The 14,041-nt window shown below is 40.6% G+C and overlaps 1 protein-coding gene across 6 annotated transcripts in view; it reads right to left on the bottom strand.

Moving 5' to 3' along the window:
* Nucleotides 1-435: 435 nt before the first annotated feature.
* The window catches only part of LOC136678812 (E3 ubiquitin-protein ligase mib1), a 53,232-nt gene continuing 39,626 nt past the window's right edge, over nucleotides 436-14,041 (bottom strand). For 2 of the 6 annotated variants that reach the window (XM_066656954.1, XM_066656953.1), the window contains exons 15-23: nucleotides 12,619-12,705; nucleotides 11,476-11,634; nucleotides 8,101-8,282; nucleotides 7,231-7,420; nucleotides 6,808-6,886; nucleotides 6,052-6,171; nucleotides 3,693-3,764; nucleotides 3,137-3,237; nucleotides 436-2,851 (exon numbers count right to left, since the gene is read on the bottom strand). In XM_066656954.1, the coding sequence (XP_066513051.1) occupies nucleotides 2,711-2,851; nucleotides 3,137-3,237; nucleotides 3,693-3,764; nucleotides 6,052-6,171; nucleotides 6,808-6,886; nucleotides 7,231-7,420; nucleotides 8,101-8,282; nucleotides 11,476-11,634; nucleotides 12,619-12,705 (1,131 nt within the window). In that variant the 3' untranslated portion in view covers nucleotides 436-2,710. The remainder of the gene's footprint in view (nucleotides 2,852-3,136; nucleotides 3,238-3,692; nucleotides 3,765-6,051; nucleotides 6,172-6,807; nucleotides 6,887-7,230; nucleotides 7,421-8,100; nucleotides 8,283-11,475; nucleotides 11,635-12,618; nucleotides 12,706-14,041) is intronic. The other 4 variants (XM_066656955.1, XM_066656956.1, XM_066656957.1 and 1 more) reach the window with 4 other exon arrangements.

The raw sequence follows: 14,041 nt of genomic DNA, 5'->3' as shown, positions 1-14,041 counted from the left end.
GTCGTTTTTCTCACCTAGAGTCAACAGATTCAGAGAGAAAATTAAGTGCTGTCAATCAAGTTACAGTTTACTCCCTGAAGTTCTATTCAGATCTTTACAAATTGCAGTATAATTCCATTATTGAATGATGCCGTGTTTTGCTTTAAAAAAATATCAATCCAAAGTCAAAATTCATCTTCCTGTACTTTTCCATCAAAATGTAAGGACTCCTCCCCACCTTTAAAACAGCTTCTGAGTTTTGATGTCACTATGCACCAGTGGGTGGGGAAAGTATTAACAACCAATATCAAGTTTCATATCTTTTTTTTTTTTCGCTCAGAGGGAGAAAACCCTGAGTGGGTTCAGAATACTGTCTCAAACGAAGTAGTCAACTTTATAGAAAAAGCAGGTATCTTTAGACAAATCTGATCAAAGAGACAGACTCACAGCGTGGTTCCATTAGATCTTTATTCTGAGATGCATTTCTTTTTAAAAGCACTTTGCAATACATAGTGAACAGCTGTTTTCCATGATAAATGTACTGCATACATCAAACATTCATGCCAAAAGAGAGAAAAAAAAAATGTATTGAAACTTTTAAACCTGGAAATATTTGTGTACTGAAAATAAGGTACAAAATAGGCCTTTAATAACCATGACGATACAATACAATACTACTGTTAAAGTACATTAGTGCATCTAAACATTGAGAATGTTAACATGATCACTTAAATGATACAAAATCTTAAAAAAGGCAAAAGTATGAAGCTACTTTTTTTCTTCTGCATCAACAAAAAGTGTCAGATAAGCTAAGATGGACCATGCCACCTTAATGTAGTTTCCAAAGTGAAAACGGCTCCATAGGATGAGAGCCATACAGAGACTCATTACAGAACCTTAGTCTTTGACCCAATCCTAACTTAAACAAAACAAACAAAAAGCTCTGTGTGGTTTTAAACACTGTTGGTAAAGACAATGGAGGTTATAGCGGAACGTAAATGTGATCCTGATCTTCTAAAGGCGAGTACAGCTGGACTACAAGCGAAGAACGATACAGTGTTTTGGTAAATAGTCCTCTTAGGCTACAAACTTATTTTTTGTGACAAAAGGTAAGACAATGATGTCTGTGAAAACAAAACTACCATAAAAACCTAGTTTCCTACTTGCTGGTAACCATAGAAAATATCTCATACCTCTTCTTGGCTTTATATTAGATTGTACATCCTAGTTCAGTCTATTTGGAATTAAAAAGATGAAAACATAAATAAAAGACAGTAAAAAGGTAAAACAGCACCTTATCCCCAGAAAAGTATTGAACTATTTTAATATATTTTTTTGGAACAACACAAAAATCAATGGTTAATAGCAAACTCTTTCGTTGACGCCTGGTAATACATCCTCAAATAACACAGCAGGTCTGAGATGGAGAACTCAACAGTAAAAGATTGCACCGTCAGTTTAAGCCAGTTCCATTATAAGACAATGAGGGTAAACTATTTGGACCAACCTTGATATTCCATCCTCAGTACTTCCACCAATAATACTCTGTATGCATATTGTAGTATAGCTGGTTTATAGAGTAACTATCACATGCAAGTACCAGAGTGAATGGATGTCAGTGTTAAATGTTCCTGTGTGATGTAATCTGCTTTCACCCATGATTTTAAAACCATGGTTTTAGGGGAAAAAAAACAAAAAGGGGATTTAACTTAATGTAGATACTACAAATTCCAGAATCTAAATGGCAGCGTATGGGTCTCAGGCAGTTTTAACAAGAAGGTGACAGGCTTAAGTGTTCAAGGCGTTTCTCAACAGTCACCACGCTGGCTGAACACTCACAATAAGTCACTGATTGATTCTGCGGCTACAAATGTGCTTGCGGCAGGCTGTGGAGCACAACACATAAAAAAAAAAATGGTACGTGAAAAATAAGTGGCAAGTCTTCTGAGGCTTGCATATGAGGGCTGACACAGAAATGAGCGTACAGATGTCAGATCTTGTAGCTCGTGCTCATTAGAAGCTGAAGGAAAACACAGTGCAGGCAAACATCTACCATAAAATGAACCCTTGCACTGAACAGGGCTGGACTCGGAAGCTCTGCAGCGTTAGAAATAAAATAAATACTCCAGCCTCTTCAAATCTAATCTCCATCTGATGTATCTGTATTATGCACCACATATGATGTCTGTGTATAAGATAGTAATGAATCATGCTTAACTACACAAAATAATGCAATCTATTATTTTAAATTGTTTCAACTGCCCTACTCAAGACATAAGAGGTGTGTAAATACAGGAAAATGAGTAGCAGTTCCCTGTTAATCAAGTGTATAATACAGATGCAGCAGAGAGAGACTGTTAAAAAAAGAAACAAAAAATAAAGTCTGTCAGAGTACTTGTTTAAGCTCATTGTAAGACCGAGAGAGAATACTTAACACTCAAGCCTCTCGTTTAGATCGTACAAAGCAAAAAGCCCTGAACAATAAAAGGTCAGCAAAGAAGGAAACTGTTGCCTCAACAGCGTAGTGAACAAAACATTAACAAATTTCTGCTGACAACCAGAACATATACCTCAAGGCATTGAATTAACTTGAATCCTGGGTAAAAAAGAAAATGACCAAATAAAAATGTAAAAGAATAAGCTAACGTAACACTGATGACTCTTAGCTTTAGAGTGAGCCACAGAAAGACTTGTGACCTGTGGGAGCTGGTCTCGCTGAGGAACTGAAGCTCTAATAGAGAAGGATCCGCCGTTCGATTGCCTTCCTGCAGATGGGACACTCGCTCATACGGTCACCACACAGCTGGCACGTGCCGTGGCCGCACATGAAGATCATGTTCTTCAGACGATCTAGACACACCGGGCACATGGTCTGCATGGATGTGAAACACACGTTAGTACTGAGTTGCTTCAAGTTCCATGTTTTCACAACCCCGGAACCAAAGATCTCCACTTTTATTTATTTTATCAAGGAAAGGGCCAGATCCGGACTTCCTTCTCCAGGCAGAATGGATTTTAAATCCTTTCGATGCTAATATTCCTTAACCTCACATATTATTGTGGACAAAAACCCTCCAAATAAACTACTCCCACTGAAATAAATGAGAGAAACCAGTGTGGGCACCTAGGGAATCATGTGAAGCACACCGTTTCCTACCTGTTCTTTTATGTCCTGTAGCTGCTGCTGGAGCTTCTGAACATCTGCGTTGACATTAGTGTTGTCTTTGTCTCTCTGCAGAGCTGGGATATTTCCGCTAGCTGCAAGGCAAATACATGTAGTTAAGAATTTCACCAAACTGACATCATCCACCGGTAAGAGATGCCACCTACTGAAAGCAGATGGCTGTTAAACCATTGGGCTTCACACACAACCCTGACCAGAGGATTATATTCTCTTTAAAAACCAGGCTGAAGGATAACCGGGGACTCAGGATGAAGGCAGTTTATGGTTTAGTTCAAGTGTGGTTACATTCTGATCCAAGTTTAGAGGATTCCTGTCCACAAACAAGCCAGTACAGTCATTGCAAAACTGTACGTACACTGTAACTGTATACAGCGCTGTTTAAATATTAATTTGACCTGTGACTATATCTGGAGCCAGCAGCTGATGGCTAGTCCACCAAATGTAGAGACAGTGCGAGGAATTTTTGGACCCTGAGGAGCAGGAAAGAAGTTGGAAAATTATTTGGGGGGGTTAGGAATTGAATACTTACACCAACTTAGCGCCAGATTGTTGGGCTGAAGAAGATCCTGCGACCCCCCTGCCATTGAGTTAGAGCCCCCTGCTGAGAAGCAACCAGTCACAGTGTTACGTAATGCATGCTGCCCCGCAAAAAAATCGCTCAGGGCCAACCTAGCCTGGCCTACAGCAGAGTCTCAGGATGTACTCGTTAGCAAGAGCAAAGGAAAGAGCAGGTTAAAATGATTGCTACAGTGACAGCTGTTAAGGGAGGTGAAGTAGTTGACCTGTTTCGCTGCAAGGCCCTCCCAATAGCAGGCAACGTGCAGAGAACAGTTGAGAAGAATGGTTGCTGCTCAACAGCAGAAACTGCTGCAAAAGTGAGGGATTGCTCATTCAGAAAAAAGCAGCAGTAAAAGGTCAGAGAGAGCAGGGGTGTCATGAAGCTGAGGGGATCATTAATGAGCTAATTCCAAAGTAAATGCACAACCATATAAGACTAACAGAGGTCTACGGTAAGCCTGTCAACACGGTCAGCTTTTTATATACAATATATAACGCCTGAGCAATTATTCCGAAAAATTATTTTATTGAATGAGAATAAAGGCAAACTCATGATTATAGAGCAGAAATATGCCTTCGTGGTATGGATTACTAGTTTTTTGGTTTGGATTATTTTGAGGGTGGTGGGGGGGTGGGGGGGACCCTACAGCCACCAGTGACCCCAAATAACCCTCTATTCCCATACCAGTGTATTTTCACGGGCTGCTGTCTTTATCATATCCACTTTCAGACTGGTGAGACCTTCGTATGCAGACGCTAAAGTGCTCTGGTCTGGTTGAAGTGTGTCTGAGTATGACCGTGGCTTCTCAATAGGCAGAGTCCAGGAAAGAATCCCATCAGACTTATTTATAACATATTTAAGTCTTGTTTCTCAAATCACAGGAAGGTAGAGAGGAATGCAGCATGCATCTCACAGTACAAATTCTATCTGTTTGAGTATGTTTTATTTTTTGTACAAAAAATAAAATAGTATAATAATAATAATAATAATGTGGAATAGACTGCCTGCTTTTATTAGGATGCCACCTACAATTAATGTTTTCAAGTCCAAATTAAAAAACTTGTATACTCAGGCCTTTGGGTGCTTTAATAAGTTCTAATTAACTTATCTGTATGTCCAGGGTAAATCAGAATCTTTCATTTTATTAATTTGTTTGCTATATGTATGTAGACTTTTATATTTCACTGTTTGTACTTTTGTACAGCACTGTGGTTAGCGCTTGTGGCTTTTAAATGTGCTTTAAAAAATACGTTTTATTTCAATTTCAATAAAAAAATCAACGTGCATGCTTAAAATGATTCACCTCACAGTATTGGAGAATATTTAAATATTGATTACAATATTGGAGAGTCAAAAGTTGGTGGCAAGTAGTCAACTAAGCCTTGATATAAAGTATTTGACCTCACTTCTTGTTCCTATAATAAAACTGTGCAGTTTATACCACAATCTCACTGTTTAGAGTAGTACATCGTTTGTGTTTTAACATACATTTTACAAATGGGAAGGAAATCATAATGCAGACCATTTTCCAACACAGCTTTCAGAAATTCTGTGCATGCAAGTCGTGTGTCTGTTTGCTATGGATGTTCTTTTTGTGGGTTCTTAAGGCTAGAAGTGGCTCCATATGACAAACAGAACCCAGGCATGGCAGGGGAGTGAGGAAGATAAGAGATACAAGTTGCATTCCTCTGCTGAATGTGTGTGTGTTTTTGTGTGTGTGTGTTCCCGACTAGGTCACTAAAGGATGTCAGCATGGAAGAATCTGTCCAAGCGTGGTTACAAAGAAACAGACCCTCTTAAAAAAAAAAAAAAAAAAAAGAAAAGGGGGGGGAAAAAAAACCCAACCCCAAAAAAACACTGTATACAAGTGAACTTACACCAGTATCCCTTTGAACTGAAACTAAAAATCAACAAAACACATCACAGGGAGGATCATGATTGCTCTACCGATGACAAACGATGAGAAATTCAAACTGAACACAAAAACATGACTTAACCAAAGCACTTAAACCGTCACGATAAAAACACACTAATAAATTATGAGGAAAATACTTTCAGAGCAGTTTTCATTGTTTCCTAAGGGTGTAAAATCCTGAAACACTAACGTATCGGAACTACTCTAAGACGAAAATTCCCCTATGATCCCGTATGGTTGAACTGTCACATCAGTCAAAACAATGGAGAGGGGAAAATATGGACATGAGCAAAAGCAAGAAAGAATGAAGCAAACCAAGGCCAAAATAAACACAGAAACATATTGAAAATGAAAGGAGAAAGTAATAATGGAATAATAAAAGAAAGAAAAGGGAACTTGTGGAAGTTCACTCACTAAGGTCCTCATCATCAGTGGCATCCTCCATACCTTTCCCTCCACAGCACAAGACGAAGGGAGTGCGCCGCTCCACCACCGCTCGACACTGCACACACTTTTTCATCAGGCTCGCACAGTCTGCCACACACACACACAACGAAACACACAGCCACACACACAAAAAAAACAACAACCATGGTGAGGGGGTTAGCACCCCGAGACACCTCATTAGCAACCAACAATGAGACACACCCACCCAAATGTCAGGTTATAAACAATGGGTGAGGGTCTGGTAAGGAATGTGTTGTAAATGTAGTGTAAATCCCTACTCTAAAAAGTTAAAATAAAGAGCATACAGGGCCATCATTCATTTCCATTCAACACTTGTCTCAGCCAGACATGTAAGTGTGGGACAGAATAATAAGTACATATTAGTACGTGTACCAACGATGCCATACTTATAGCAAAAAAATGTCCAGCACTGAATTAGAGAACACTAAACATAAAATACATTTAGTCAACAACCTGGAGTACTAAATCAGGGCTGAGAGTTTGGAAGTTACATGGTGAGAAGTTTGAACTACAGGTTGCTGTCATTCACTCCATGCCCTGAAAACACCAAGGGACTGAGGTGTCATGTGATAAAGTAGTGTCAGTGATGCTCCACAGAAGGGCAAGTGTGTGTGTGTGTGTGTGTGTATATGTGAGAGAGAGAGAGAGAGAGAGAGAAAGTAACAGAGAGGTGTGGAGGGATGAGCAGATGATATGACTTACTCTCACACGCGCACATGTGACCGCAGGGCTGGAAGAGGACGGCTGCTTTCTTGTCCGAGCACACCACACACTCCTCAATCTGAGAGAACAGAGTAACCTTACTGTGAAACTTACAAATACACATTATTATTTAAATATTTATCATGGAGGTAAATACTAGATCCAAAGGTCCCCATATTCAGCACTTAGTCTTATGTTTTTTTTTGTTAGTAACCAGAATAAATAATAATAAAATCCTAAAAATAAATGCATTCATTTCTATTAGTGCTTTTAATATATTAGCGATTTAATCAAGGTCAGTGTCAATTATATTTTCACAGTTTCTTTATTTTATACTTTTTCTTTGGTTTGCTTCAAGCTTCTGTTTATTTGACTCATTCTCACAGAGTAAATAAGTATTTGTTTTTAAAAATTAGCTTTTACCTTGGTCCTGGACTGGACCTGGTCTTTACATATGAGACACTTCTTGACACGCGGGGAGCAGAGAGAGCAGGTGGCGATGTGACCACAGGGGCCGAAGAGAGTATCCCTCTTCATATCAGAGCAAACCATACACTCCTCTAGTGTCTCGTTGTTGCTGTTTAGAGATGGACTGCGGGAGCCCACCTGACCACTGAGGGAGAAGAGGGTGATGGACAGAGGGAGAGAAATATTAAAAAGAGGACAATATATGGCAGAAGAAGATGGTGGTGGTGGGGGGGGGGGGGGGGATGACGAATGAAGGGAAAAGAGAACACGACACGCAGTGTAGAAGACAGATAGGAGAAGGAAGGGACAGAGGATGGAGGAGAGAGAAAAAGGGGCAAAAGGAAAGAAAACATTAGACAATGGAGAGAGATAAGGACTCCAATATTACAGGCACCCACTAAAACATGGGTAATAAATTGCTTTAGTGTTAAAACAGCAAAACTCGTAATGTTACATTCCATCAAACCACTCCACACTAAAATATCTAGTAAATGTTAATATTCAAAATAATTATTTATGTAAATTAGCTGTATTGTGCCTATGAAAATAGTGCTTGCTGCTGATCATATATGACAAGGCTATTCAACTGAGGTCCTGTAGGACCAGATGTCCTGCATACTTTGGTGAGTTCTCTGCTCATATACATCTGATTCAACCAACTGGTGCCACTGCCATGTTCTGAGCTGCATTTGAGTAAAGGAATTACTATACTCCACTCTATTACCACATTCTTGATGCTAACAGGCAAAAAGCAACATTTCAATGCACTTTAAATGAATACAAAAACAATGTAAGGGTGGCCCTATCAGGACTGAAAGCACACACCTGGTCTTCTCCTTATGACACTTGGCCAGTGCCTTGCAGAGACTTGGGTCAGGGCACAGGTCCAGAGGAGACTGTCCTTTCTTGTTGCGAATGGTAAGGTCAGCGCCGTTGGCGGCCAAGAAACAAGCAATGGAGGCTGCACTCTTCTTCTCTGCTCCCTGAGTGCCCAGCCCCATGATCAGCTACAAAGAAACACAACATAGTCACAAAAGTGCCACAAAGAACACTTTCAGAGCAACAATGAGGTACGGTTACAATTAAGGTCCTGGCATATTCCAACTTGAAACCTTTTCAGGAATAAATGGCTGAAAAGACATATTTAAAGCAGGCACAATCTCACAATAGGGATAGAAATGTCTATCATTGCAATCTGCTACCATCCCTTTACTGAACACAGGTATAATCTACAAAACATATATTAGCAATGACACTTTAGCCCCATCTCACCTGGAGAGTGAGATTTCAACGCGCTACGTGTGCTACACTTATCAGCTCAACTGTGAAATTCTGCAATGGATTTAGCTCCATCTCTTTCCAAAATAAAGAAAAACTGCCCAAAATAGGCATGTAAAAAGAGCCGCAGATGAGTAGAGTCAAGATGTACGGCTGCTCTAGAAGCACTCTTACAGAACTAAATGGGGCAGCCACACAGTAAATGGCACAGTCAATCTATAACACAGTGCCGAGGCGGATAATACATTCATCTGGCATGTTTAAGTTCTGTGCAATATTCAGCAAATTAAGATGGTGAGGATGGGGTATTTCAGCATGCTGATTCCTCCTGGCGGAGTGGTTTTAAATGGATGGCCAAGCCCTGGGCCTACGTGCCGGATAATGGGGTGATGGCTCGATAGAGGAGAGATTTGTCACACTGTCTGTGTTAATAAATGACAGACCACTGGCCTGGGAGCAGCCTTCTGCTATTGGCTGCTTGATTTAAAGCAGTCACGGGAGGAGATGAGGTACAGTGACAGGTCTGGGGTCAGTAAGAATGGGCGGAGTGGTGAAGACGTCTGTGGGTTGGAAGTTAATCCGCAGGTCTGAGGCCAGCTGTTGGCTGTGACGGATAGAGACAGAAGGTCATGGGAATCTAAAGTATATAGACTGCACTGGGATATTAATGAGGATGAGAGATGGTGCATAACGGCAGGTCACATCAGCTGTGTGAGACGAATTTAAATAAATGTGTGAATAAAATAACACGCAGAGATGCAATTAACGCATGGCTTTACTTAAATCCTGAGGTGCAGGTTGATACTAATGACAGAAAGTGTTATACATACAGCAGTGAGAGTTTAATCAACTGCCCATCAGGGGCCCAGTTTAGTCATTGGTCTCCCCCAATTACAGGAAGATTCCAAACTTGGGTAAGCCCATGCTTTCTCAGAGTAATATCAAGAGTTGCCACTCCATTTTTCAAATTCCTGCTAATGAAATCCTCAACAAGCTCGGAAATCCTGTTGTATGGATTTAAAATGATAAAAAATAAATAAAATCTAGGACAAAAACAACAATTTAAAATGACTCGCACTAATTTATTCACTGAAACAAACTCCACATTTTTACACTTGTTCCACAATTAACACACATGTACTATCAAAGCAGCGGTAGTTAAACATCCCCAATCCAATAGTGGAGCTGATTCCAAAAATCTAAAAACTAATTCTGCTGTACAGTCCCTCATATTTACTTCCACACAGCTTCAGAGACTAGCTCGCACCAGGAGCTGAATATGGTAAACATCAGACATGCTGTGCAGGACTGCCTACAATGCTTTTACAGCTTCAGTTACGCACACAGGTCTTTGTTAAACAGCACAATTGCTTCTGTTCTTTGAGGACTGGTCTGGGAGTCCGATTTCCTGTAAAAGTTCATAAACTGGCACTTCAGAGCATGCAAATCCACATTCAAACTGCCAATTTGGACCTTAACGGCCTGCAGACGAGCGATTCATTTAGCAGCTGCTAAGCATTTTATCGTGACTCTGGCTGCCATCTTTCCTCTCTTTAAGCTTTTTGCTGTCTTACTCATTCCCACTAGGGTCAGTGGAACAGACGAGGGCTTCCGAAAAAGGGAGCACTCTCGTTGTGATGACTTGGGATAGTTTCCCTGATCGTGTCCCGCCTCAGCGCTTCTTACATCTGCTCTGACGGAGCCGCTGGGCTGGCTAATTCAATTCTGCCCATCGCGCTGCTGGATTGAAAAAAGGAATGCGCAGCAGATCTCAATTAGGCTTCTGTCTGCCTCCTCCTTTCTCCTCCTGCTTGGGCTGCCGCACACCTCGCGAGAACCCTCCATTAGCATTCATTTAGGATGCCAAGTGTACAATAAGGCTGCAATAATTAGTCAATAGTGTTGATTCTGGCTCTGTATCGTTCAGACAGGCAGGCACTCTGACAGACTGCAATGCAAGAAAAGCATTTATGTCAAAGAGGCTTCTATCATTTCACCGCATCAAAAGAGATGAGTGTTTGCTAATTATAGAATTATAAATAATGGTGGATGCAAAGGAAAGGAAACTGGAATAATTAATAGAAATTTGACAAAACAGACTAATCCTCAGATTAACTGTTTATAAAATTAATTGCTGCTTGCAGCCCTGGTATACAGCAGAATATTGCCGTTTGGGATTCTTGTTCCGCAAACACACCAAGCTGCAGACGACACCCAGGAGACTGGTGTAGGGATGATTAGTGAGGAACAGAATCGCCCTGAAGCAACCCTGATAGCCATACAGAGCCTGGGCTTCCACTGGTAATGGTGTTTTACTGCTGCTTAAATAGATGACATGAAACTGCAAAGCAAGCTCAGTTAAGAAAAACAATATAAAAACCTACTTTCTCTAATTCTGGTTTAGATTTTTTCAGCTGCACTGAATATGATACGGAAACAGCAGATTATGGCCCCCACGCTAAAGACAAAGGTTACAAGAGAAAACTAATATGACTGATCAATTATTAACACCTTTAAGCTGATTTATATTCTGCAGAGATGCAAGAGAACATATCTGGTTTGAGATGCCGAGATGGAGTTTATGAATAAAGCACTCTCACTAAGATCAAGAGGCCACATGGTGCACTTTCCAAAATCTGACCTACATCTATTACGGTGGAGCTATGCTCTGTCAACAATCAGCTTTCTATTTTGACGGCAGGAAAAGACTAACCTGGGGCATCGGCTCTGTGATTCTATATAACCCAACTTAAAATAAGAATTACAGCTTTCAGAGAGACACAAGAATTTCCTCTTCTACAAAATACCCATTGTACTCCGTTTCTGTCGTGTTGACTGGTAAATACAGTACCAAATATATCACTATGAACGTTTTGTTAACACTCCTGCAGCACTTTGACTGAAGCTGAAATGTGTGCATACCGTGTTTTTGGAGGGCTCCCAGGGTTCCACTTTGCTGACGTCCTGCATGTCCTGGAGCTGCCGGAGCTGGGACAGTGTGTGATGACGCAGGGCCTCATGCAGTGGTGTGTCCCCATCTTTGTCCTGAACATCCAGTTTGGCTTCCGCTCTCACCAGCAGCTAGACATCAACACAGAGGCCATATTGTTGGTCAAAACCTTTTATTTCCACAATGGTAACTTTGCAGTGATGTGGTTGGGTGGGCCTGAAATTTTCTTCATTCATCGTCTGGAACCGTTTATCCAGTTCAGGCTCGCGCTGGGTCCGGAGCCCAGTCAGAATCACTGGGGCAAGGCAGGAACACTCCCTGGAGGGGGCTGAAATATTCTTCATTTGGAATGTAATGAATGTAGTGAAAATTAGCTTCAATAAATGTGAATTCTATACGACTGTGTTTACAGGTAGCTCAGAATGTGGTAGCCGTACTCGAGAGACAATAAACGTGGTGCGCTTTCCTCAGTAGGACTGTACAAATGTGAAATGCAGGCCATTAATGAAACACTTGAAAGAGGAGAAACAAGACACAACGGCTGGGAAATATTTAAACAACATCTTGTCTAGGCTTCGCAAACATGTCCATAGTCATGCTTTGGTGTCTTTAAAATGATCATTCTAAAGGATTACTCTAACTAAAGAATGCAAGCTCATCTACTCAGCTGAATAAAAGAGGTGCAAAGCTTCTACAAATCCACAAGATGGCACTCATGGAATCTTTCCTCAACTTCCCAAATCCACTCATCTCCAACAACTCGGGACTGAATTAATGAATGAAAAGGGCCAATTCTGCTGCATGATGCTGTGCTTATTGAAGGTTTACCTCTCAAATGTGCCTGAGCATGAGTAGGAGGAGGACAGAGAGATGTGTAGAGGTATAAAATATTATTGGGATGATTTTAAAAAAATAATAATTATAAAAAAAAAAAAAATAATAATAATAATTGATACATAGTTTTATTGCCAGTGGCTCACTATTTTAACTCTCAAGTGAGTGAATTCAAACTTAAGTAAGATCAGATATTTACACCTCTACAAATGCAGCTGCTTCAAGATCAGGAGCGGGAGGAGGAGAGGAAGGGTGTAATGTAAAAAAGAAAAAATGCCTACCCGCACGATCTGCGTGTGCTGCCGCTCCACGGCCAAGTGCAATGCTGTCTGCTGGTTCACGTTCTGAATGTCCAGACTGGCACTTCCCTGGAAGGGAGAATGGCAGAGACAAAGATTTAGCCTGCAGCACTTAATCACATTTGGCTGAGTGTGTTCTGTCTGGACGTCAGCTGGACATCAGTGGAAACTCAAAGCATGTGCTTATGTTCGGGCCAATACAAAGCTGCAGTTTTAAAGTGGCACACTTTTATCTGAAGTCGAAAGTAGAGATTTTAACAAAAATAACTTGTTTTCTACAATATCTATGTACTTGCTGCACAAACCTGAGGAAAAATACAAAATATACAAATGTGCTTTCGACTCGGTGTATACGTAGCACTTCTAAAGTGATTTAGAGAGGCACTGTGAATACTGTGTATTCGCTGTATTTAGCAGTGCCTTTCAATCTTACTAAATTAACCCAAACAAACAGTTAGTCAGGGACTTAACTCATGAAACCTTTCCTCAATAATCTTTTCTGGATACTGCTGACCTTTAACAGACAAAAAGGATGTTGAAATGAACATATGATCCGTGCACACACACACACACACTCTGAAACCTTTCTTTTTTTTTTTTTTTTTTGACAACATACAAATCTTATCTTTCATCATGCACCTTACAAACCCTTTTCCCTCCGGCTGTGTTGAGAAAGACGAGCTATTGGGCAGTAATAGTAATTTGTATTCAGATATTCCCTGGATGAAACCCCTTAGCAACACAGGCTCCCTGCACTGCTGCAGTGCAGCTCCTACTGCGGCTCAGCGGCGGAGGCTAAAGTCACTGGTGTGAAGCCCCTCTCTCCACAGCAGCGAGCAGACAACAGAGTCAACCGGAGCCTCGTGCTGCTACTGCTGCTGGAGAGCTGCAATGGCAGCATCACTGAGCTGTGACACAATGCTGAGGCAGAAAAACGCACTACTGCACTACGGTGGGCTGCTGGGAAACACTCAGCCATTTGAAAGAAGGGGAGGAAAAAAAAAAAAAAAAAAAGCAAACACGTAGGATAAGCAAATTGACTGATCAATGTTGCTTAATGTGAGGTTTTAACTTGATAAATAATTGCAGCTCATTAAAAATAACATGTATTGTCTAGATTCACAAATATGCAAAATAAATATGACATTTAAATTATTATTGTAATAAAATTTATTATTTTCTTTGATGCCAAATTAAATGTTTACTGTAAATCGAAACACAAATTGACTGTTGCCAACTGGGTTTACCTAAACTGGAGGCAGAATTAAATCAGAGGCTTGGTTATTTATTTATTTATCTCCTAGGTGCCCATCAGGTTCATCGGGTTAAACAGAGCTAAAAGCTCTTTTCAGCAGATTGTTCACTCGTTCAGCTGTACCTTGTATGTGACTCAGTAAATCGCTCG

Source organism: Hoplias malabaricus, chromosome Y (genome assembly GCF_029633855.1).
Source record: "Hoplias malabaricus isolate fHopMal1 chromosome Y, fHopMal1.hap1, whole genome shotgun sequence".
Classification (NCBI taxonomy): Eukaryota; Metazoa; Chordata; class Actinopteri; order Characiformes; family Erythrinidae; genus Hoplias; species Hoplias malabaricus.
This window is presented reverse-complemented; position numbering and strand designations above follow the sequence as displayed.